General features: G+C 35.5%; 1 protein-coding gene across 1 annotated transcript in view; it reads left to right on the top strand.

Moving 5' to 3' along the window:
* The window catches only part of si:dkey-225n22.4 (collagen alpha-1(XXI) chain), a 51499-nt gene that overhangs the window by 22718 nt on the left and 1948 nt on the right, over positions 1-26833 (top strand). Inside the window, exons 16-28 of the mRNA XM_053494903.1 lie at positions 8654-8707; positions 15567-15611; positions 15832-15885; positions 18928-18981; positions 19199-19252; positions 21179-21250; positions 21429-21464; positions 21776-21820; positions 22342-22374; positions 23236-23382; positions 24525-24579; positions 25361-25552; positions 25648-25725. Coding sequence (XP_053350878.1) covers positions 8654-8707; positions 15567-15611; positions 15832-15885; positions 18928-18981; positions 19199-19252; positions 21179-21250; positions 21429-21464; positions 21776-21820; positions 22342-22374; positions 23236-23382; positions 24525-24579; positions 25361-25552; positions 25648-25725 — 919 coding nt within the window. The remainder of the gene's footprint in view (positions 1-8653; positions 8708-15566; positions 15612-15831; positions 15886-18927; positions 18982-19198; positions 19253-21178; positions 21251-21428; positions 21465-21775; positions 21821-22341; positions 22375-23235; positions 23383-24524; positions 24580-25360; positions 25553-25647; positions 25726-26833) is intronic.

The following is a 26833-nucleotide window of genomic DNA, read 5'->3' on the forward strand; positions in this document are numbered from 1 at the left end:
CCAGGTGCGTGAACAGTTTAAGATCTGGGCCTTTGGAGGCCAGGTCGGCAGTCTCGGGCTCTTTGTATGCCGCACATCATGTGCGACAGACTGCCTTACAATTGTGACAGCACTGACTTGATGTGGTGATTTGTGCTGTGTTGACTTGCCCGGGGTATCAGACCAGACAGGCTGGCTTTTGGTCCCAGTGGGTTTGGGTGAGCCTTGGGTGTCCATGACGTTGTCACCAGATCACTGGTATATAATTGATCAATGTTAAAGTGTTAATTTTATGGCTGATTTGTGTTGTGTTGATTCATGCATTATGCAAACAAGTCATATTGTCATGGCTTTCTTCTGATTAAGCTACTGAGGCACTCATTCATACAGTAACCTTTTTATCTTGGTCAGGATTTTGGTGGATGCAGAGCCATAGGAAAACTGAGTCAGATACTCTGCTGTGCTACAGTAGATGCTCTGCGTACACATGCATTCACACCTACTGTAAGGGCTGTTTAGTGATGCTAATCCACCCACTGGCAGGAAGTCTTTCCCCAAATCACTTGTTCTAGTTCTGCAGAGTTACTGGCAGTTTTATTTGTTTTTATCAGGAGTGGATTCCCTAGTATCCCAAAAAGAAATATTGTTCTAGAGATTACTGACTCTATATATTTTTTTAATATTGTATATGATTTACTTTCACTTCATTGAGTCACTGTATCCCTGACGTGATCTCAGAATGCAGCCATACTATAGCAGAAACACACTTCTTTTTGCAGAATTGTGCTGCGGCATAGTTTATTTCACTGGATAACCTTGTGCTGTGAATGCTGGGTGGACACGTCCTTTTTTTTATTTTATTTTTTTTTAGAAATTGTGGGACAATTAAAAGTCCATAAAACCTCAGAATCTGTATGTAAAACAGAGACGTTAGATAACTAGGCCATTTAAGACTATTTCACTTTCATGTGGCTTCTTGGCTTTCCTGCTGAAGCTTTATAGCCAAAAAGCAAGGCTAACCCAAAACACACACACACACACACACACACACACACACACACACACACACACACACACACACACACACACACCACACACACACACACACACACACACACACACACACACACACACACCACACACACACACACCACACACACACACACACACACACACACACACACACACACACACACACACACACACACACACACACACAGGAATACATGACTGTAAAAGCATTTGACATCTCCCCCACACTCACAACATGTAAATGAATAAAATGCATAAACATACATAAAACACATCTAAAAATCCTTCCTTTTTATGCTTGTACCCATTATTTATTATTCAGCCTTGAGAAACACATTAAAGTCATATAAATGTACATAAAGTGCAAAGTCAGACACCAAACGTACACAAGATGTCTGGCTAGTAAATTCCACTGACAGTCCAGATTAATCTTGTTGTACAGACAAGACAGTCAAAACAGGGAAAATTGCACACACACACACACACACACACACACCCACACACACACACACACACACACACACACACACACACAGACAACATTTACATTTTAATGGATGCTTTAGGCTGTGCATTATTTTTGCTTTATTGTCAACTATACCACCATAAGGAATTCTGGTTGTATCAGGTTGTCACGTTGCACCTGTGTTAATAATCCTGTAAAACTTAGTGTCTTTTAATAATTTTAGAAAGCTTTTCAGAGAAGGCATAGGATTGTAGTGTTTTTTTATCAGCATATAGAACACCACTATTTGCTTTTTTTTTTATTTGGAGCATTTTGACACTACACTGAGAATTTCAAACACGTATCTTATCCCTTTCTATTGCATAGCACACATTTTTTTCATGTGAGAAATAATGTAATAACCACAGTTCTTCTTTGTCTTTCGGGTGTTCCCTTTCAGTGGTCGCCACAGCGAATCATCTGCTTCTATCTAACCCTATCCTCTGCATCCTCTTCTCTCACACCAACTAACTTCATGTCCTCTCTCACTGCATCTATAAATCTCCTCTTTGGTCTTCCTCTAGACCTCCTGCCTGGCAGTTTAAACCTCAGCATCCTTCTACCGATATATTCACCATCTCTCCTCTGAACATGTCCAAACCACCTCAATCTGGCCTCTCTGACTTTATCTCCAAAACATCTAACGTGGGTTGTCCCTCTGATGAACTCATTCTTGATCCTATCCATCCTTGTCACTCCCAAGAAGAACCTCAACATCTTCAGCTCTGCTACCTATAATTTAAATCAACTTTTAATTTGACCTTCATTTATTAAATAAATGTAATAACCACACTGTTGATTTAAATTATAAAAAGAATTACCTAATTATATCTTTTTTTTGATTATTCTGATAATGAGATGTAAAACTGGTTTGATAATGACGTTCCCAAATAAGCATGCAGCTGTCCATTATTGATTTTTGCCAAGCCATGTGGAGTTATATGGTTAAAAGTAGTCCATGTCAGGTCTCTTGAATCAAACTCCAGCATTTTGGGTCAATGACATCGCTATACTGATACAGTCACATCACTACTGTATGACAAAGTCAAAATAAAGAAAGTATTGCACTTTGCAAGTCCTTAATAGTAAGCTAGATGTAAGCATCTTATATTTACATTTAGGCACTCTTATCCAGAGTGACTTACAGAAAGTACTCATCTGTTTATAGATGTTGTTATGTTATTCATCATTTCAATACATTTTATATAACCATAAATGAAAAATAAAACGGCATTAGTTGTCACATTATTGCCATAAACAATAAAACCTGCTATTATATAAAAAATATTCAACTTTGTTATGGTGCGTGTAACTCTGTTTCATATCAGGCTGCATTATAGCATCCCTCCTATTTTCCAATAACAGCAAACCTTGTTTCTTATTTCTTACTAAGTTATACCATAGCTTTCATTATTTTGGATTTTTATAAGATAGAAATATTGTATACAGTAAAATGCAGAATTGATTTATCACCACATACACATACCTACACTACAGTATACAGTTTATAATTATCTTCCACAGTTATTGTTACTGCTAGGACATTGACACAGATGCTGTAGTCAGCATGCACAATGCCTAATGGATATGTATAGAAGATTCTAAACATTTCCACATAATAAACGGCATTTATATATTTTAATATTCTAATTAAAAAAGAGACACATATGATGGTTAGTATATAAGTATGGATTTGAGTGAAGTTTAATTTAAATTGAAACCTCCTGGCAGAGCTTGCTTAACATTTAGGCTAATGCATATTTTAAACACACTTGCATGCTTTATTTACTATCCAGTGAATTCTAATTGCATTTAGATTAATAATTGCATTCATTTAATATGTTGGGTTCACTGATTTTGTCTTTTACCTTTAGTTTGAGGAAACTAAAACAAAACAGTCAAACAAACCTAACAGTCAAACAAAGATTCATCATGATTTTAGTGCATTTTCAGTTCTCTTAGTCTGACTGCATATCAAGTTATGTCGAGTGAGTCTAAATGTATATATACAAGATAACACATTTTTAAACCTCAAAAGTTTATTATAACTTTATTATTACTTATTATTAGTAAAATATTAAAGCTAAAACATCTATATTAATCATAACACAATGTACCCTAACACTTATGAATAGTCGCAAATCTATAGACGGGCCAAAACAATAATTTCTGTCAGTTAATTCTTGACAACATCCCAAATGTTTATCTACCTTTTTAGCAATGTATAAACAATAATGGAGTTTTGCATTGCTACCTGCAAGGTCCTTTAATCCAGAATGAAAGGTTCTATACTGAATTTATTTCATTCAAATATGTACATGCAGTAACTTATTATGTGAATAATATACTGTATGCAATATAAACATGGGTTTTAATGCATACTGTAACTTTGGTATGCATTATATATTTCATTAACTTGAAAATGATGCATATTTGCATAAAGTGAAATCAGTGACAGTTTTTTTCTGTGCACACTAAAGAGCACACAGTGATACAGGTGCTGCAAAACAGACTATCTGCCAAATAACCAGGAGCAAGTTGTAGGAGGAACAGATGGAGAAGCAGTTAACACTTCTAACAAACTATTTAATGATAATGGCATTTGTAACTTATAACAACACATAATAACAATAATATTAATGATTGAGGAACTGTTTAAAAAACATATTTTCACGCTAAAAGGGAACATGTGGTTTTTTCAGTATATCATGGGGATAATCCGAGCTCTTACCATTTTCAGTGTACTACAAGGGGTGTTTAAGTAAAACCATGGACAATAACAATCAAAATCCAGTTATTACTGTTAAATCTTCCTTTATTGCTTTATATAATCTGCGCTACACTAATAAACTTATCACAGGATTTCACTAGCACTTGAATATCATCAAGCTAGAAAGTTTTTTTCAGAACTCCTAAGCCATGATGCGACTGCCTGCATCACATATGAAACACTGTCTTCACTTTAATGGGAAAAATGTCCTGGTTTGATTAACCAAATGTGTTTACAGGACAATCACAACCTCATACGTCTCACCTCACCAATATTGTCATATCCCCTGTACAGTTCTGCACTTGCTCCAAGTGATTGTCATCTGTTTGGACGATTAAAAGAGTTCCTGGGAGGCCAGGGTTTCAGCAGTGACGATGACATGAAGCAGGCAGTCCAATCATTGCTCCAGTACACTAAGAAAAGTTTTTATCTTGACAGTCTTCAAGTGGTAGTGAAATACCAAAATAAGTGCATTAGTGAAGCAGGGGATTAAATATAAAAATAAAGGTAGTTTTTTACTCTCATAAGGGCGTTCTGTTATTCTGTACAGTCCAAAGTCCTGGTTTGACTTGAATGGCCCTTGTATACAGTAGGTTTAGCAAGTTCTGCTTGTTGATTGGGACCTCCTGCTCAGTGTTAATGTAGCATGGATTGCTTCAGGTTGATGTTGGCCCTGCTTCCGTATTGAAAATCATTTGCAGTCTAGTGCTTGAGACCCTCCCTATAGAAAGCTTCCATTTTTATTCAGGTCCAGGTCTCAGCATATATGAACCATGTAAACATAACCCTTAGCGAGTATGTCTGATGTATTAGACCAGACCAAACATTTTCTAGGGTTCAGACACTAAGGGGTAGGGCTAAAATACTCAGTTTTAGACAGTTTCATGAAAAGCACTGGCCAAGCTTCACTGAGCTTCCTTTATGAAGCTGTATTATGTAGTGGAACTGGGGTGCAATTATAAAACCCTGTTTGCCTGCCAAAATCAATGTTTGTCCCTATGTAATAGAAAGACGCAAAAATGGTTGTAAATACACAGGAGCTGAATCCTGCATCATTTGTCACTGTCAAAAAAACTTTAAAGTCACTGTAAGTAATGTTGGCAGGACTTCAAGACTTTGAGTGTTTTTGACCTCATATTTCATCTGAAAGAAAAGGGAAAAACAGTCTTTGCAGTCTTATTCTAAATGTTCTATTTCCTGAGTTTTTAGGCTTATAGCTATGTTCTTGTGTTTAAAGGTCTGTACTCTATTGGCTTTTATTCCCTTATTAAACTTCTACATTTATACCTAAGTAAAAGCTCAACATTAAAGACATTAACTTTACAATGAAAATCTATGAGTCCTGAATTGATTTAAGGAGATGCCTATCTATAGATGACCTATCTATGAATATGAGTAACTTTTTCCAAAAAAACATTGACACATTGCAACGTTTAGACTTACAGTAAGTCACTGCCTTGTTCGTCAGTAAAACGTTTAGTATAAAAGGTTCTTTTTGCTCAATAAATTGTATTAATAACTGTACCATAATCCCAAAATTGTAACTCCAACTTGACGCAAAAGCAGCCATTTAACCACATCATGCACACATTTATGGCCTATACTTGTAGGTGCTGATTATAGAGAATAAATAAGGAAACTGGTTGCCTCAAACTGGATGGCCAAAGGTGGCCCAAACATGAATATTTATTTAAAAACAGTCTCTTTACATAGAATATATATTATATTGGATAAAATTTAAATGACATCAAAAGTACAGTACATTTTTTTATTAAAGTGTAAGATGTAATTTTGCCATTTCACCGACTCTTTTGTGGCATCAAAACAATCTTATTACATTTTCACAAATAAAATACATGACTATAATTGAATTTTAGTTATAACAATACATCTGAAGAAAACTTGGCTGAAATTGCTAGATTAGGCAGGCTGTACTACAGTATATGTGTGTGGAAGGAAAATACACCAATGCATTGCAAAGCAAAATGCACACATGTTTTTACCTGGGCAATGTGACGTAACCAGTCCAACTACTGGCTTGTTTTTGGAGGGTGGAATAAAACTGGAGTATAAACATTTTTGTTGCACTTATCTTTACAGACAGCAGTTTGCTTGAAACATGACAAACTGCTGCTTAAACCAAATCACAACAGGACATGCCTCCTTGCTCAGAACAGGCACGTATTTACTGGTCACTGGCTCCAAGAGCTTGCCACATTTTGTGTGCCTCCGCAAAAAAAAAAAAAAACTAAATAATTTTAGAAAAATAACTTTATTGGATATTAATTACTACTTTTCTTTCAAGTGCAGGACTCAAACATGTTAAGTGTTTGTCAGGAAAGTGGTATGCATTGAAAACCCACTTAGACTTTCGTGGAATGCTTGGATACATTCTGTGTTGTTGGTGGGGAATTGTTCTCGAGCACCTTTAAAGAGCTGCAATTTCGTTTGTGAAGAGCAGAGCATCTGCACAAATAAATAGTCCTGTGTCACTTTTCTTCATTTCATACAGCAAAATAACCAAGTTGGTAAAAGGAATGATATAACTATACAACTATAACATTGGGATTAGGATTTTAATATATTTCTGTATTGAATTTTAAAAACAGTCTTTTGAATCCTTTACCCAGTCTTGGCATTTTCTCAGTCAGCTTCCTAATTTGGTCACCTGGAATGGTTTTCCAACAATCTTGAAGGAGTTCCCAGAGATGCTGAATACTTGTTGGCCGCTTTCCTTTACTCTCTGGCCAGACTTATTATGGCCCTGACATTTCAACAGAATTTTGATCAGGTGATTGTGGAGGCCAGGTCAGTTGATGCTGCACTCCATCACTCTCCTTTTTAGACAGCTGGCTCATACTGTACATAACCTAGAGGTGTGTTTGGGATCATAGTGCTGTTGAAAAACAAATAATGGTCCCACTATGTGCAAACCAGATGGGATGGCCTTTTGCTGCAAAATCCTATGCTCGCAATGCTCGTTAAATGTGCACTCGATTAGGTCACCAACAACGTCATGAGCAAAACACATCCACATCTTCTTCAATGCTTCAACAGTGAGAACCATACATTTAGGTGTCCACCCTCTCTACATCTAACAAAGACATAGTGGTTAGCCCAGAACTCTTATATTTGAACTTACCAGACTAAAGGACAGTTTTCTACTGATCTATCGTCTATTCCTTGTGTTTTTGGCCCAAGCAAGTTCTTTTCTGCTTGTTGTTCTTTCAAAATAAAGAATTTTATTTTCATTCCTTTCTTGAAATGGTCCTCATAAGCGCAAGTTTTATCATAGTGTTTGATGGTTTTGGTACATGCACTTGGGGATACATTCAAAGTTCTTGAGATTTTTTGGATTGACTGACCTTATTTCTTGAAGTAATGATGGACTGTCTTTTCTCTTTACTCTTTACAGTTTTTTTGCTATAATATGGCAGTGGTTGTAATAGCACTAATAGGGCTTTAAGCACCTTAAGAAGAGAAGAAATGTCAAAAATTAAGTCTTCACACCTACACCGCACACCTTTTAATTAAAAAAAATATTCCAGATGACTACTTCGTGTATCTGAGGAAGAAATACCATGAGTTTACCATGCTGTCATCAAAGCTAAATGTAGCTACGTTGGATGATCGAAGATATAAAAAAAATTCTGGGATGTTTAACAATTTTTACTACACATTTTAATATGTGTTCTTTTATAGTTTAAATGTCTTCGATATTTAGATGTACAATGTTAAGAATAATAAAAATATAAAGAGAAACCATTGAACAAAAAGGTGTGCCCAAATCTAGGACGGGTAGTATACCGTATATATATATTAATATATAATGATGAAGCAGTGATGAGCCAACATAGGGCTGCATGGGGACAAAGTCTTGGTACTGTAACACAAAACAGATAAACACAATAAGGGAACAACCCAATAAGACGGAGACAGAGACAAAACTTGAACCAAGGCACATGGCATGGTAAATTAAAGCACCAGGAGCATTCTAAACAAAATATAGAATGTGAAATGAAGGACGTTTAGACACAAAGCTAAAATACAGTATTGTGACTATATAATTTACTTCTGATATACAGTGTAGAAAAAGAAAATCATGGATCCGCTTATATATCAGCTTTTTGGTTATTTTATTGTCTTTATTAACTTGAAGAATCTGGTCGAAGTAGATTCATTTATGCTTAGAACCATAAAGATGAAGCTGCCTTTGTGCCTACGGGAGGAGTTGAGCTGAATAGTGATATGTAGAGGTTAATTGTGACCCATGTATGCATGTGCTGCTTGTAAAGGTCTTTACTAAAAGGGTAAAAGGTTTGAAACTCAGAATACGTAATGGTCATATTCCTTTCTCTCTTTAACAGGGTGAAAAGGGAGATAAAGGTCATCCTGGCACAGATGGAACACAAGGTGTCCCAGTAAGTCTTCTTTGTCTTCCTCTGCTCTAAAATTAAACACGATCTACCTTTCCATTTGTATGCAGACAACAAACACCTAATCATCAACAGATTAGGCACATTAACTACAGCTTAACACATAAAGATATTTTAGTTTTTATGGTTTTAAACATACTAGGATGTTATTAACACCTATATACAACAGTGTTAGGAGATAGTCTAGCTATGATCAGAAATAGTGTAAGAATTGGTCTCTTACTAACCCTAAAACTAGTAGGCATATAAATAATGTAAACATGAACCTGTGGAATGTTGTGGAACGTTTAATAGTTCTAAGACATGAACAAAATATAATTGTGCACACTAAAATATGGTTCATGAAATAAATCTGCACTGAGTTATAAAATATATTTTACAAAAACTGTTTAAGAACCTTTACAGCATGAAGTGACAATGTAGATGTGTGAAATAAAGTATATAAATATATACTAAACAGTGGTCTATTAAATGGTACAGTACATTTATTTATTTATTATTTTATTTGTTTACTCCATGCATTCATCTTTTTTTTTTTTTTTTTGCTACTTATTGTCACGGTACTCATGGTTGTATCCCCCAGTTTACAACTTTTGGCAGTGGTTAAAAAAAAAGAAGAAGCTTGAAGCAACCCTTTGTGTCGATGCGTATCCACCCAGAGACTTCACTTTTTCCAAACCTTAGAGCAAAATGCAAAATACGACCCAAACCCACACAGTAAACATCAACAACAAATGCCACCATGTGAACAAGTAATATCTTCCTTTCTACTGTAGTCTCCCCAACACTTACATGTGGGCTTTTTACTTAATGGACCTTTAAGGCTTTGGCTTGTCAAAACATCCTGTCCAGATGACAAATAAGAAGTACACCAACAGAATTCTGTACCATTTTAGCATCAGACTTTGTCTGTCTTCAAAAGAGGAGACACTTTAGGTGAATGTAGCTGCACAGTTGCATCCAAATGGAAAATACCACTGTATACATATGACAGTTGTACAAAGGCTGAAGTCTCTCTATGGGTAATTTGCAGCAGTGGTAACAGCAAGTGTCTGTAAGCTTTAGTGATCTTGATGTGGCTAGAGTAACATCTGTTATGAATTAGTGCTAACTTTGTTGACTTCCAAGATTGAGTTCAGCACAGAGTCTCACTCAAGGCCAGACAGTTTTTAATATTTAAAGCTTTTCAGACAGAATTTCAGAAGTTTAAACACATTTACAGTCCCACACTGGGCAGCAAATAAACCTCATTCTCAGCTCACTCACACCAAAATTCACCAAAAAATAAACATTTACTGGTTTTGTCTTATGTGTTAGCACCTCGGTTTATGGACTACTGAAGGTTTTGTATTATTGCTGTTTAGTGTATTGTATGTTAAGGTTAGCAGTTTCATTTCTTAAGTCATTCCTTGGTCTAAAATATTTATAAATGTTATGGTATGAACACAAATAAGGTGACATATAAGGTGACACAGGTGGCATAGCATTACTTCACCTCCAAAATGCCTTTGGAGGAGAAACTAAAAGTGGTTAGAATAAGCACAGTTTATACTATAGGAATACAAATTAGGTAGAAGAGTGCACATCAGAATAAAAAGTTCTGTTTACGTTACTTGGTATTCTGGGAAAACACATAATGAAGCCAGATAGGCACTACAAGCTTAAAACACCTTAAAAATGAGAAATTATAAATGTGTGTGTGCATGGGCATGTGTGTAAGATACATGCTCCACATTTATATTATGGGCTAGATGAATTAAACACGCATACACACATTTTTGTACTCATTCACACCTATTTTCATTATTAAGCAATTGATAAATATTAGATTTTAGCATCTCATCTAATTTCAAGACTAGAAGTCACAGGTTTATGACTAAATGATGAGACTCCTGGTACTGTAGATAATAAAATTTGTTTTAGCCTTCCTGACTAGGCATCATCATTATTCTTGATCTTTCTTGCCCCAGGACTAGTCAGCAGGGCCAGACATAAAACTGGCTTTAGACAAGTATCTCAGTGGTCACACTGCGATTTTAATTATACTTTTCTGACACTGCCAAAACTTTGTTATCGACTATCTGTGGCTGCTGGTGGGCATGTCACATTGTGTGCTCTCAACTCAAATTTCGAAAGACTTTTTCTTTCATTGGAAAAAATATCCTGCGGCAGCAAAATCTGGCCAAAAAATCGTAAAGATAGATTTATGTTCCCCCTTTTCTTAACTGCAAATGCAAAAGTATGTGGACACCTGACCATCACACCAATTTGTGCATGTTGAACATCCCATTACAGATTTAGCCTCCTTTACTGGCATAATAACTTCAACATGCCTATTCAGCCACATGGGCACTAATGAGGCTAAAAAGGCCTGGCTCATACTGTAGGTAGTGAGTCTGTGTTCCAGTTTATCCCTCAAGGGTTCATTGGGGATGAAATCAGGGCTTTGTGTAGGGCACTCTCCAACGTGGTTAAAATCCATGTCATCAATGGGCTTGATTTTGTGCATGAAGGCATTGTCATGCTGGAAGAGCTTTGGGTCCCGTAGATCTAGTGAAGGGAAATCTTAAGGCATCTTACAAAGACATTCTATGCAATTGTGTGTTTGGTAACAGTCTAGTTAAAAAAATAAATGTGATTTGGTCAGATTATGTCTGTTTTTATGTTTAAAATGAATAACACCAGGCCACTGTAAAAAAAAGTATTTAAAATTGCATGACTGTATTTGAGTCATAGGCATATACTGTACATACTGTAACCCTGTCTTGGTAATTTCATTGTATAGTAATTGTATTATTGTTATGCCTTATGCTGTACTCTTCAGATATGGTGTTTTTCATTTCTCCCATGTAATTTAATTCCTGACCTTAAACTTCCTCCCCCTATCACACTTCTACAGAGTACTACCTCTCAGTATCATCCCCTCCAGCGATCTCTTTAGTTTCACTATTTGATCCTGTCTCATTTGAAGGAGGCTTTAAGAGGAATCCGCTCACTTCTTTCCCCAGAAAACGACTCATTAAGTGAGACGTTATGTGGGAGGCATCACTTCAAAGTGACACATCTGCTCTCATCCCCGTATTCCTCTTGTTATTTCTGAGGGCTTGATGAGCAAACAGAACTCTCGATGCTTCCGCACTACTACTATATGTCCCTTGATCTGGTATGCTTAATTAACCTGGAGCTAAAAACTTTGCTGCGGGCAGAGAGGGCATGTGTATCCTGTTGTGTTTCACCACATGTACTGTAACTAAAAGGATCATTATTCCCTGTTTGAAAAAAAATATTTTATGAGAAATCACTATAAACAGCAGGCACTGAACAAAAACAAAAGATGAACAATTGAACTAAGAATTATGTATAAAATAATTCAAATGAAAATGAAATATTGTTTACATTTATTGTTATAAAATAGCTTTATACATTCCATTAATTCCTTTTTTTATCATAATATATATTTTTATTGGTTTTCAAATGTTTAGTTTACTATAAAGTTACATAATACTGCGTTAAAAGGATGTTCTTTACAAGTTCAAGTCCAAGTTTTTTTTGGGAGATGAAATCTTTAGGAGGTTTACAGTATCTGAGACCGTCCACAATAACAGAAATGAGTCATATTTTACAGTAAGTGCAATAAGCAGAACTCTATCAGAATGCTTCAGGCAGGTCCTGAGGGCTAAAGTAGACCCATGACAGAGTCATTACATGTGCTACATTTAAAACAGGATACAAATAAGGTGGTGAAAATAAAAGACCTTGTTTAAGGGCCTACCACTGGCAGCCTGGTAATGCTGAGATTTGAACTCATGATTTCCAATCAGTTTCCCTGTACCTCAATGCCTTAACCCCTGAGCTGCTACATTAATCAGTTGGGTATTTGAGCATCACATCAGGCAGCATGAGTGCACAAAGCGAGAAAGGGAGAGAAAGAAATGAAAATCAATAAATGAAAAAATGAAAGGATAGATTTTTCCAGCTTATTCTACAGCATAACCGAATTGTAGCGATTTCATAGAAAATCTGTTTTATCTAAATGCTTGACAACAATTATCCATAGTTTACTTTTAGTCATGATTAAAACTAGAGCATATTTCTGTATTGTCACCATTAGATTCCACCTGATTCAACTATGAAACATACTGTATGGAGAATTACTCACAAGTGACTTTTTTAAAGCCGTGTGGCATCAATCAAATTTGAACAAAGAAGAAAACAAACTGAATGTTTCTAACCATTACTGTACAATATATTATATACCATAACAAATCTGCCAGGAATCTTAAGGCATATGTAGTTTTTTTTCTTTCTTTCTTTCTTTTTTTTTTTACATTTAGGGCATTATATGTGTATTGGTATGAACAAACAAGCTATGCAGTCTAACAAACAGTTAGAAACAAGAGGGCTTTTATTGTTATATAGTAAAAAAAAATAAAAAATCCCAAGACCATGGAGCAATATGTAAACATGTACGAAAGAAAAAGATACAATTTCATATTATACAGTAAAAAAAGTTAAGTAAAATAAAATAAAAATGATACAACTGCTCTGGATAGTATGCACTAAAACTACAAAGGAAAACAGAAACATTATAAGGATGCTCTGAGCAGCAGTTAAAACTGTACAGGTTTTATCAAGCAGCAAGTAACTGAACTGTGCAAAAGATCAAAACTGTAAACTCTCTTACAGTGAAATTACAAAACAAGCAGAAACATACTGTATATGCGGGGAAGAGCACTGTCCAGAAGATCACACTGTGCTACAAAGTGTAAGTAGTGGGCCTGATTTTAAATGTCATGTTCAGGTCAGATCAGTTTAGTCAGATGTTGGCAGCAGGGTGTTCAGGATGCTGACAGCCTTAAAGAAGAAGCTGTCACAGAGTTTGTCAGTAGTGTTTCAGATGACAGGAGGGTAAAGTGTCATAGTAAAGGTGTCCAGGTCATCTACAAAGCCACAAAGAATCCATTGGAAGTCTTGAGGCCAGACACCACATTACACCCCCTACTCTTGTGGAGTCATATTAGTTTTGATTAATGCATGTATTCATAATTGCATTGTTTTGACAAATTTATGCAATGCCATAATATTAATTTCCATTCAAAGTACATTTTATTTTTGTCCAACATCTTGTTTTGATGATGGCTGAGTCAAACCATTCAATAAAGTCTCCTTCAACACATATCAAATACTTTTTATGGTGGCCAATTCATGTGTGAAATAATTCCTTATGCTCCCTGAACCACTCTTTTATAGTTTAAGCCTGGGGGATTTTGGCATTGTCATCCTGAAATATGCCCATGCCACCAGGGAAGAAAAATTCTATTAATGCAATAACCTGGTCATTCATTCGACTTTTTTTTTCTCTTGCCACATACCTTTGCTGACCCTCGACCTGACTAGCTGAAGCAACCCCATACATTAACAATGCCTCCAGAGGTTTGTACTGTATAGTGGGTGCCATTAATGCATCGCTTCATGTGCTTTCCTTCTCACCCTTAGGTGCCCATCACTTTGGAATAGAGTCAATCTACACTCATTAAAACACATGCCATTTTATAATTGCTCCAAAGCCCAATCTTTATGCTCTCTAGCAAAATTATTTTTTCCTTGATTAGCCTCAATAACAATTGGTTTTCTTACAGTTTCAGCTGGTTAGTTCCAATTCTGTTAGTTATGTGTGTAGAAATTTTCTGACTTGCTATTTTTAAACATACAGTAGCTCTGATTTCTACTCTCATGTTTTAGTACATTGCGTAAGTGATCTTTAATTACAGTCGCTATAGCTGTTTACCTTGTTTGATGCAGCCTGGTGATTTGATTAATCTACAGCACAGTGACATCTTTTCCATGACGATAGGATACATCTTCCGACATGGGAACCTACTCACTGCATCAGTTAGCATGAACAAAATTGTTGCCAGCTGAAACATATTAATCATGACAGTAATTATCCAATCAAAGGATCTAAAGTGCTTATTTAAATTCATATGATGACTTGTTTTTCACCCAGGCAGAGGATAATTCTCCTTAGACCCTTGTATTTGTTTCTCGTAAGTTATTATGATTTAAAAAATACCACATTTAAAAAAAAAAATGTAGTGTTTAAAAACAATAATGGTAAATAAATAAATATAATATGTAATTAATAATAATTATAAAATATTATAAAATAATCATATAATAATGATAAAATAAGCTGGCATAAATACTTATAGATATATAATAAAAATGTAATATAACCTAAATAATTATAATTGTTTATAAATTATAAATTAAAATATATGATTATCCCTATGCATTTAAACCTAATATGTTACTTTTATTAAATAAGAAAATAATATTTAATAAAATAATCATACACCTAGAAATGTCTGCTCATTCCCATGATCTCTAGAATTTGGAGCACAAAGTCACAATTCAGTAAATGCTCTTCTTTCTATTGACACTCCACCTGATTGCTATTCCATGTGTGTAATTGTATAATCAGCACTTTGTTCTAAAAGAAACAGAGGAGGTGAGATGTTTCCTAAATGAGGCGAGATGAACAATAAATAGCCTTCTTCACATATATGCATTACATATATTTGTCCCTGTAATTGTTATTCTGCTTGGCAAACTTCCAGTTGTTTAACAACTTAACCAGAATGTAAAATTAATTCGATGTCGTTAATGGTAATGAAGTGGAATGACAGTGAATGTAATAACAGAAACTGGAGAAGATGATCATGATTAATGACGAGGCCGTCATAGGGCCTGTTCTTCACAGTATGCACCATCACATCTGTCAATCAAAACACTATGGCATGCATGAAAAAGCAATAAGTGGGCTTTGCACTGTTGTTCTCAGGGTATCCGTGGACCTCCTGGGGAGGCAGGGCCAAGTGGACCTCAGGTAAAACAGTCTGCATGTCATGCCATTCACCATTTTTTTGTAATCTTTGCTACATTAATTTACTGTAAATAAATCTGATGCACATATACATATACAAGCCTGCATTTTGCCACCATTTTAGACACCTAGACAAAAAATGAAGTGAATGTGAGTTCACACAAACCTGTTCATGGAGTCACACTGGTATCGCATTGGTATTGATCTTTGCTTTGTGCTGTAGGGGACTAGAGGATCACCTGGACAGAAAGGATTTGCTGGACCTAAAGGACCCCCAGTAAGTGACCATCCTAAGTATTGCAGCTTTAACCTGATCTTCTTTACCACTGATCAAATGCAAAAGACAACACAGACAAAGCAAAGCAAAAGAAACAATTAACCTACGTAAAAGAAAGCAAGAATATTGAGTATAGTGACCTCTATTGGACAATACAAAATATTACAGGGGTTAGTGATTGTACTGAACTGATCTCATTGCTGCCACCTTGTGGTAGCAAAATGAAAAAATAAATAAATAATTAAAATAAATAAATAATTAAATACATAAAAACTAGGGAAATTTGGTAAATTGTTGTTAGTTATTTTAACCTAATTTGGATGAGATATTAACCCATACAGGAAATCATTCTTGTGCACACAATATGCTTATAATATCAATAACTTGGATGCAGTGTAAAACTCAAATAAAAATGAAAACTTATGTAATAAATTAAGAGTAACTAAAAATAACATTTTATAAGGAGAATTTCTAATTAAACCTTGTGGAATTAAACCAAATGCCTAACTGATTAATTTTTTATGGGCTACAGTATAAAGAAAGATGAACTATTAAAGGCAGATAAAGTATTTTCTGGTGTGATAGATTGCCCATCCTGTATCCTCATTATATCTAGCCAGAGCACTTTCAGGTGTGAAGCTGACAGTAATGACTATAAAAAGAGTCACTAGTAATAAATCTAAGAAAAAAAAATTCACAGCTTTTGTGGTGGAAGCAAAAGCCATAATTTATGGCTAAGCCTAAGTTCATTAATAAAAGTGTTTTAGTCCGCTTTCAAATAAGGGAAAAATAATAAAGTAGTTAGGTAAAGGAAGTTGTTTTTATATATTTATATTCTTTATTTGATTAAAGTGATGTTTAACTATTTTAACCTGGGGAGTGCGTAGCATTTATTAAAAGTATCTTTACACCTGGTTGATTCATGATTTTTTTTGTCTCTAAGTTAGAAGTATATAAAAGTACTGGAGATGCATTTACATTTATTTACATATAATCACATACGGTCTGATATGCTTTAAGAACCAGATTTTTTAAACATATTTTTTGGCCCAAATCCCACAATTCTTTCTTTCTTTCTTTATTTAATTATTCTGTAGTTACTCCGAAATTATATAAATTACTGTATAATACACTTCAAGCTAAATAGCTTAAGAAAACATATGGGGTTTATAAATAAAAAATATGAAAATTCTGTCGTTTGCATAAAACGGCTGCAAACAAAGAACAACACAGAAAACTGGTTGCCAAATGCAGATGGATGATGCATAAAATTATCAGGATACAATACAAATACAAGATTCATGAGACAACCTGGTATAAACAGCGTCTGTCATTATTCAGCACCTCTCAGAGAATGCAAATGATTTCCTGAATGATGATGATACTTTTTTTAACAGTATAACACTTTATAAGCAAACAAGAACCAATTGTTTAAGACAGAGAGAAAAAAAAAATCATTACAGTTTTTATTAAACCTGACAACCACGTTAGTATTTCACATGTTAATATCGGTACATGTTAGTGACTAACAGGAATAGATCTTTACATACTGCAGTTTGGTTTTTTATTTAGTATTTTTGACTGTATACCATATACACAAAAACTGGTAGCAACCTGAAATGCATTGGATAAACAAATTAAACAGTTGTTGTAGTGTAGCTGTGATGACCAGTCACCATAAAGCAATATTGTGTTTTTTGTATGCCATAACATATTTTTAGAAAACGAGTTATGATGCTTGTATTGAATAGAGACATGATTGCTGCAATTTCTTGCAGCTTTCATATTTTACACGTATATACTGTATATGTATGATTTTCTTTTTTGACTGAAAGCATGGCATTTCTTTATATATTATTATAGAAATGTTTCATAGCTTTCAAACCTGGAGGGGGTGTGCTTCCTTATTTTGAGTTACATAATGCAATTTGCAGTTGTATAATTGTATTTTCCACCTGTGTAATACTGTTAGAACAGGGCAGTAACATGGTATATTATTACTACCCAGCAGTTCTAAAAATCTAAAGAACACCTAGGAAAGTAGACTTAGAGCCATGACAAATTGAAATGTGTTTACTGCCCACAGACGCAGATCACTTGAAATTATGTCATAATGAGGCTGCAGTGTATGACAGTCAGAGACAATATTGCAGGCCACAAAGTATTTAACAATAGAATAGAATAGAATTGCATAAGTCCCTGACACATTTGACCTGCAGTTTTTAAGAGGAAATGGCAAATGAAAACACTTTATTATATAATTTCATTATAGAGGTCCCATATTTAGAGTTTTTTTATTTTTATTTTTTTAAGTTAACATAGGTTTTAGAGATCGCCTAAGAGATTGCTCCGGGTAATACGTTTTTTACATCCCCAAATTCCTTTATTTTATTTCCTCCTCCAAATGTGCTATTTTGGTGTCTATGTAAAAGAGCTCCTGCTCAGTCATGCTCCTCCAGAGAACAGCAGAGCTGAAAAACAAACATGGGAGGGCACTTTCTTATATGGAGTCACAAACAAATAAGATTTTTAAACCTTGGCCAATGCAAAATTGGAAAAGGACAAAACGGCAGAAATAGTTTTTTGCTCATATGATTATACATGCACACTGGAGACCTATCTGAATATCTAAAAATAACTACATTTTGCATGATAGGTTCCATTTAAATCTTATTTATCTGTAATCATTATGGAATAGTATCATACCTTTCACATGCAATAAGATCATATATTATTACATGTTAAAAACTTGTTTGGGTACATCTCACCATTTCTAGTGCCAGAAAACATAAGATTTGATAACATGATTTTCTAACTCTATATGTTTTTTTTTCACCATCAGGAAATGATATTTAAAAAAAAAAAAAAGAAATAAAAAAAAGTGTATAATAATCCACATTTTAGCCTCAGCCATAATTAAATTCAGTAACTGTGGCCATCTTGTAATGCATGAAGTCAACAGAGCATGTCTTCTTCTACCACACTGTAAGCCACAGTAGTAAAAAAAAATATATAACTGTCCTTTCTGCATCAACATCTTAGGGCATTCAGGGCCCACCGGGGTCCTCTGGAGCAGATGGACAAATCGGCCCTAAGGTTAGTTTGGCATTAAAATCACCTTCAGCAGCTATGCAAATACACTGGTTGTCTCCAGTGGGACTAATTAATTGGAAATGACATGTACAGTATTTTCTTCCATAAATTTTATTTTCACAAAACAGATCACTAGCAAATGCCTGACATTGGCATTAATGCATGACAAGGTTATATGTGTGTGATTGTTTGGTTTGTTAATTCCTGTCTACATGTATAGGGAAGTCCAGGACAACAGGGATTACCTGGGCGCCCCGGTTTGCCAGGCCAAAAGGTAGGATTTAACATATTCAAACTTTTTTGAATTAACCATTTTTTCAGAGTAGTTTGTCATTTTAAGAGCTTTCTGGTGCCTGTGAGATGGATTACTGCAATGAAAATATTAACATATTAAGAAACATTTCACTTTTCCCCTCTGGTTAAAAAAAACACTTTTTCCTTCATATCTTCATATTAACTACTTATTATTAAATAACACATTTACTCATTTTAGGGCTAGGAAATGCAAACGAAGGGTAAAATAAAAAATTAAAAAAAACTGTACCTACTGTATCACTTGGTAATTATAGTGGTGGCCAGAAGTATTATCAGAACATATGCCATGTATTATACTTTACCTTGTGCACATGTCTAGAAACGTGAGTAAAACTTTACAGTAATGTTTAATAACTCATACTGTTATTTTGGAAAGTTAATACCACTTCTTTTAATTCAATGTTTAATAAACATAATAAGAAGCATCTGGCCATAGCTGGTCACAGTATTAGGCAAATGCAACCTCAGACAAATAAATACCTATACCTTTTTACCCCCTCTGATGATTTTGTAGCTCGTAGATCCACCTTAAGCAGTGATAACTCAAAGTAATTGTTTACTGTATGATGCTATCAGATGCAAAATAAGCCCAAATCATCACAGCTCCACACCATGCGTAATAGTGGTTATAATGTTTTGGCTGCAAACAAGTCTATTTTGGTCTCATTTGTCCATATGACATTGTCCTAGAAGTCTTGTGGTTTATTCAGATGCAGTTTTGTGAACCTTAGTCTTGCTTTCATGTACAGTACCTTTAAGACAAATAAGGATTGCTTCTAGCAGTCTTTAAAAAAAAAACTGTACTGTTCAGTCTTCTTCTAATTACAGTACGTTGTCATGGACTTTAAGATTCGCTATGCTCTGTGAGGCCTGTATGATCTCAGATGCAGCAGTTAAAAAAAAAAAAAATAATTCTTTGAGCATTGCTTGGTCTGACCTTGTGGTGAATGTGCTGGAGCATCCACTCCTGGGAAAATTCACAACTATCTTGAATGCTCTCCACTTGTAAATAATCTTTCTGACTGTTGACATTGAACTCCAAATCATTTGGAAATAGTTTTATAACCCTTTTCAGATTGATGTGCAGCAACAATTGCTTCTCTAAGATCATTGCTTATGTCTTTCACTCTTGGTGTTGTGATAACATACACAACTTAAATGCTCCAGACCAGCAAACTGACAAAACTTCTGCTTTTATAGAAGTCTGCACATCAGGTTATAATCAATTAACGATAATAAACGACTGATGATTAGCAACACCTGGCTGCAACTTACTCTCTTAAATCCGTTGTGGCATGGCATGGTGAAAAAAAGTTATATGTTGTTGTTTGTCTGAGAATTTGTCCAATACTTACCCTCTATTAGCAGATGATTTTTTTTAGATATGTTTGTAGATATGTTTTTACATACTGTAAAAACACAAAATTAACAGAGGGGGTACTCATGACTGTACAGTAGGTGCTTAATGAGTACTTTTGCAGGATAATAATAATAATTATTACTTCATTTAAAATGTACTACTACTGTATGATTTATTGAGAAATAACCCCGTAAGTGAGTTGAGTTATTGAATAGTGCTGGCAAGTGTTACCAAAACATGACAAAATGTACCTTTAATAGTTACAGTATGTTTGTGATTTTCCTCTAATTGCTCACTCATCTTCTATATTGCTTTATCCTGTATTCAGGATCCTCTAATTGTGTTGCTTTATAATATTATTTGATTGCAGTCATTCAGCCTCTTGCTTAGGGACAAACTGTAGTTTTTGTTCAATTGAAAGATTGATTCTATCATTTCACTGTAATTATTCTAAATGTGTAGTCTTAACTTACCCTAAATGTACAAGATAAAAGAGCTCATTCAGGTATGTTTATTCTTTGACAGGGCTTAAAGGGAGAACCAGGTTTTCCTGGTTTACAAGGTGTCGTTGGTGTTCCTGGATTTAAAGGACATAAGGTAAGCCATGAGAAAAAAAGAGAAATTGTCAGAGCTCTGAGTTGAAGGTTCAGTAGTTATTCTGCATCATCTGTGCTTTAGTATTTACAGTTCAGTGATTATATGTACAGACTGTCCTAAAATTCCAAATGACAAAGTGTCCCTTGACGTACCATTGTAACTTAGTTCTGTTTCACAGGGGGATATGGGCGAACCTGGTTCAAAGGGTGCTCAGGTAGAGCCATTTTGTTTCTTTTGATATATTTTTGCCAGCCAAAGCCAAGTACCATTTTTGAATCTAGCGACTATCTCAGATATTAAAATATACAACACTAATAAACTATGGCTGCAGTGGGGTGATTTGTAGCAGTTTCATGTGATACGATCTGTGTTATTGGCACCAGCTTAAATCAGCACTGTATGTCACCGCATGTGCTCCCAAATGTTGATCTTTGCCTTAGGCTGCTTTTTTATTATTAAATGCTGATGATACCCTTTTAATATCTAAGACCCCCTGACAGATACTACCTTTTCATTATCTTTCAGGGTGACAGAGGAAGTGAGGGAACACCTGGTGTGCCTGGGCCACCGGTGAGAGTGCATGCTATATCTTCCCACTAGGGGCCAGCACAATGCATGTGACTTGGACACTGATGGCAACAGGATAAGATCCATCATCTAGTTATAGTTCACTGCTTTAGCTGGACTCTATACATTCGAAATGGAAAGAAAAAAAACTTTTTACTGTATGTTAGCTATTATTACAATTTGCAAGTTATTAACTCTAACCCTTTAGTTCATGACTGGAACAGAAATTGTAAATATTGTGGCCTTATACATACTGTGTAGGTGTAGAAGATACAAGACCTATCTTTGTGACAAATAATCAATACGTAGCTTTCATTTGCATCATTAGAAAAACAGTCTAAACACTTTTATCTATTCAAAATTGTTTTGAAAATGGTTTCTTCATTGCATAACCTTCACCTCAATCTCTCTTTTCCTCCTCCTCAGTCTCATTGAAAACTCAAATTCTGTCTTTTTCTCTTTTACATTAATGCAAGATTTGTTAACAGATGCATTTTTTTTCTCTGTTTGCCTTTTATTACAAGGGTGAAGCTGGACTCCGGGGAAGCAAAGGAGAGGTTTGTAAAATTAGACTCACAAATCGCATTTTAATCTGTTCAACTTTGTTTTTACACAGGAAACAACATTGCCTCCTTCCGCCGAAGGAACACGAGAGCTAGAGGAGTGATAGTCATGTCCATGGGGGTGTTTATATCTGACAGCTTGACAAGCATTAAGCTGAGTGAGCTTCAGCTGTAGTGCAGGGTGCACAGAGGGCACTGAAGCCACTAGTGCTATTCCATCACTTACAGTGACATTGCAAGAAAAAAATGCAGAATAAATGTAGGATTTTTTTTCTATGTTTGAGTGTTTAAAATTAACTCCTTAATCAAGCTGTGAGGAGTTAAGTCTGAAGATTGGAGAGGGAAATGTGTTTAACCAACTACACACATTTAGACAAGTGCAGAATGAGGCACAAAAGAGGATTGGGCTTTGCCTGCAAAGATGACAGTTATAGTGCATTGCGTTTTTCAAGAACATGTACATGAATAGAAGTATTATTTTTTATTAATGGTTCATCCAGTTCATTTGCATGTCACATAATAATAATAATAATAATAATAATAATATGTTTTTTAATATTTGAAATATATGTGTGCAAAGAAGTGCAAAGAAAATACAAATTTTAGAAATAAATTTTGGTCCAGTAAGTAAAAGAAAATGCAATCTCACTGTAAGTAATCTTTTCACATCCCCCCCAAAAAATAGTCTCCTTTTTATTGTCAAGCATAATTATGTTAACACTCATAGTGTAGTATGGCTTTTTGAGTATATTGGTCCATGTATAAAATGCTGACAAATACATCACCCTGAAAAATAACATCAGAATACATTATATTCTATTATTGTAACACAAAATACTTTTTCTTCTCAACTAGAAAGGTTCTCCAGGAGATCCTGGTATTAGAGGCTCTGATGGAAAGCAAGGAGACATAGGACATATAGGAGTAGTTGGACCACGAGGTTCTCCAGGACAGGATGGGTCACCAGGACACCCTGGTCTTCCAGGAATTCCTGGCAAACCTGTAAGTCTTTTGATAGTATGCTTCTCCAAATATGATTTTGCTTCTGACTCGTTGAATGTTGCCCAAATACTATATAAATAGGACAGGCATGTGTAGGGTGCAGGACCCTGATCAGAATAAGGTGATTACTGACTGTTGAACAGACATATAACCAGGGGCCTCATGTATCAACGCTGCGTACGCACAAAAACTTTGCTTACGCCAGTTTTCACGCTCACGGTCGGATTTACTAACAGTAAAATTAACGTGAGAATGTGCGTTCTTCCACGCCAACTTTATTTCCGTTGGCGACTCCTAGAGGCAATTATGTTAAATTACACACTACAAAGTATCGCACGAACACGTGAAAAACATTGCTATTAATTTATAATTGATAAAATGGGTTAATTGACACAATATTTTTCTAACAATTATTTGATTTAGAACATATAAAAGCATTTGCAAATGTATACAACCCTTAGTCCATGGCAATGGCAGTGTTGGCCTTATTAGAGGACATTGTCAGTAGCCGAATCCGAAGGGAACGCATTTTTAGGGATCACAGTGATTTTCTGTGTTTTTCTCCGGTCTACCTCCGATAGGAACACCTCCAATTCACATTCTGTAAAGTTTCTCTTCTTGCTTGTTTTTGCCATTGCTTTTTAGTTTGGTTTTGCCAAAGTGGAGTCATTAACATATTTATACGGAGGAGGAGGCAGGGAGGGGTTTTGCGCTCGTGCGCTCAATTTCATGTTAATTCGGATGTACAAAGAGAATATGCGTGGGATTCCGCGTACGCAGTGTTTCATACATCAGATTTTTTTTACTGCGTATGCACATTTACAGCTTTGTCCGTACGCAATGTTTTAGTATGAATTCAACGCAAGTCTTTGTACATGAGGCCCCTGATCTTTATTATTAACAAAGTGGACTGGACTATGTTCCCTGGAAATAATTAAGCAGTTTTGTAGAAATGAGTCAAACCCTTTTTCCGGTATTAAGGTATTTTATACAGTATAAGATAGCAGTTCCTGTTTCTAGGGTAATGTGTTAAAATCATTGAGTAAGCTTATAAACAAGATCTTAGTTATGCAACAGGAATTCCAAATGAAACACTGGAAATAATACCTCAAGTTTGATCAAATGCTCAATCTGACTTGCAGGGAAAGTCTGCTTCTGATGAACACTTAAAAAAGCTTTGTGGAGATGTATTAAGACGTAAGTAACTAACTTACCTACACATTGCACAAGAAAAGGCTGGACAGCTGTAGTTTTAATACCATTAGTGTGTGCAGTATTTCTGTTGCAACCTGAAGAAGGATGCTGATAACTGTGCCTAATCAATAGAATAGCAAAACAAGCTAATGAGTGTTACAGTTTTTTTGCATTTAGTCTTCACTAGCATTTTCCTGTAAAAAAAATTGTTTGTTTTTTTCTAAACTTTTCAAACACCAATTTGTCATAATGCACAGTTTATTTAATGCCTCAAAGATTTTAGTGTTCCAAACACTGGAAACAGATCCCAGAATAGGCTTATTGTACCAAATCTTCAACTCTAGCATACTTTTAACAAGTATACTTTGCCTATCACAGACCAATCAACTAATCATCTTAGAATAATTAACAACTCGTACCATTAATGCTGATCAAAATTTTGATTAATTAATGCTGATGTTTTAGAATAAATCTAAAACCAGAAAAATAATTATTTGTTTTGTTTAGTTTTGTAATTTAGGAGTTAAGAAACAATACCTTCTGATCCACATACAGGACCCACATACAGAAAGAGCTTTGAAAATGTGAACGTAGTGCAGTAGTAAATGATACTTTTTAGCAATTATAAAAATTCATGTTGGGTGAAACCCCAATGTGTCTATTGTACAATCTGATAAAATTGTGTGTTTGTTGTTTAAATAAGTATAATTGTGATTGCCGTAAGCAATCAGTGTAAATTGAACATTTTGTTCAGGATTCTACTTTGTACACTCATTTCTCTCAGAGGAGCTCTCCCAGCTGATGCAGACGATGATACCTCGGAGCTGTGAGCCTTGTGAAAGGGTGAAAGGTCCCCCAGGTCCACCTGGACCTCAGGGTCCTAAAGGCTCCACTGGGCTGCAGGGATATCCAGGCAGGACAGGTTCTCAGGGTTACCCTGGGACACCTGGCTTACAGGGGCTACCAGGGGTCAAAGGTATCAGAGGCTTACTAATTCTCTAACAAATAGGGTTAAGAAAGAATGAGCTCGCATAATGAGTGCCTGCATATCCTGTGTGTAACCTTCCCTAGGGGACATGGGACCAAGGGGTATTAAGGGCAACAAAGGGGAAGGCAGACCAGGACAACAAGGACCCCCTGGAGAAAGAGGTAAAAACTTAGCTCAGCTGACATTGAAGATCATTGTGCTAGTGTGTCTGGATGTTGCATATATTGCATGTAAACATGATTGTCTGCATTTTTGTGATAATGCAGTCAGTGATCTGCTCATGTCCAACAAAAAAAAAAAAAAACTTTGTTAATCAAATTGTCATTATAGAGTTTCTTTTACATAATTCTTCATCTCTTTGTGAAAGAGACTTTATTCAAATATACAGTATATACTGTATTAATTAATCAGACCTTTTGATGATATTGTATTTTTTTAGCCTTTAGATACAGTACAGTATTATGCATGTATTATATTTAGGTTACCTATCCCATTTAGGCCAAATAATATTGTAGTAGTGAGGTTCTAGAACTAGGACAGGGCAAGGCAAAAAGCCTTTCATATATGATAAGAAGGATTCTCTGCAGGTGGGAACATTAGAAGAATTTTGGCCTATATTTCACATATTGCATCCTCTCTCACTCTGCTCCACCCACAGCACAGATGTGTTCATTTACGACCATGGAAAAAGCAACAATCAAAGAACAGAGTAAATGGGTTTATACTTAATTAGCTTAGCAATATGCCTGTTTTAAACCACAAAATGACAATTATTCTTGCCATTTTGGTTGGAATGCTTAACAGCAGCAGCATGAAAGTCTGGTTCTGTGATGCACCACCAGGGATAATTTATTTTTAACATGCCTGCCCCTAAAATTTAGTCATTTTAAAAACAACAGTCAATAGGGGACAGGTATGTTAAAGCTACAGGTTATGGATCCAAGACACATGCACACATTACGGGTGATTGAAAAGCTCGCCCATCTTTTCTAATCCACCAGAAAAGCCAATGCAGCAAAATCTGCCAAAACACGTCAATGCTGGCCACAAAAGAAAGCCACCAGAACACCCAATGCACCACAGCATGCCACGCCCGGGCTCTGGCAGGCAATGAGACCAAGGCTGCTAATTCAGCCTCCAAACTCCCCAGATATCAATCGGAACGAGAACTCATGGGATGTGCAAGACAAGATCCGCTGCCAACATCCTGGTGCCAGACACCACAGCACACCCCAGAGGTCTTGTAGAGTCATGTCCTGAGGGGAACCT

This window comes from Clarias gariepinus, chromosome 4 (genome assembly GCF_024256425.1).
Source record: "Clarias gariepinus isolate MV-2021 ecotype Netherlands chromosome 4, CGAR_prim_01v2, whole genome shotgun sequence".
Taxonomy (NCBI): domain Eukaryota; kingdom Metazoa; phylum Chordata; class Actinopteri; order Siluriformes; family Clariidae; genus Clarias; species Clarias gariepinus.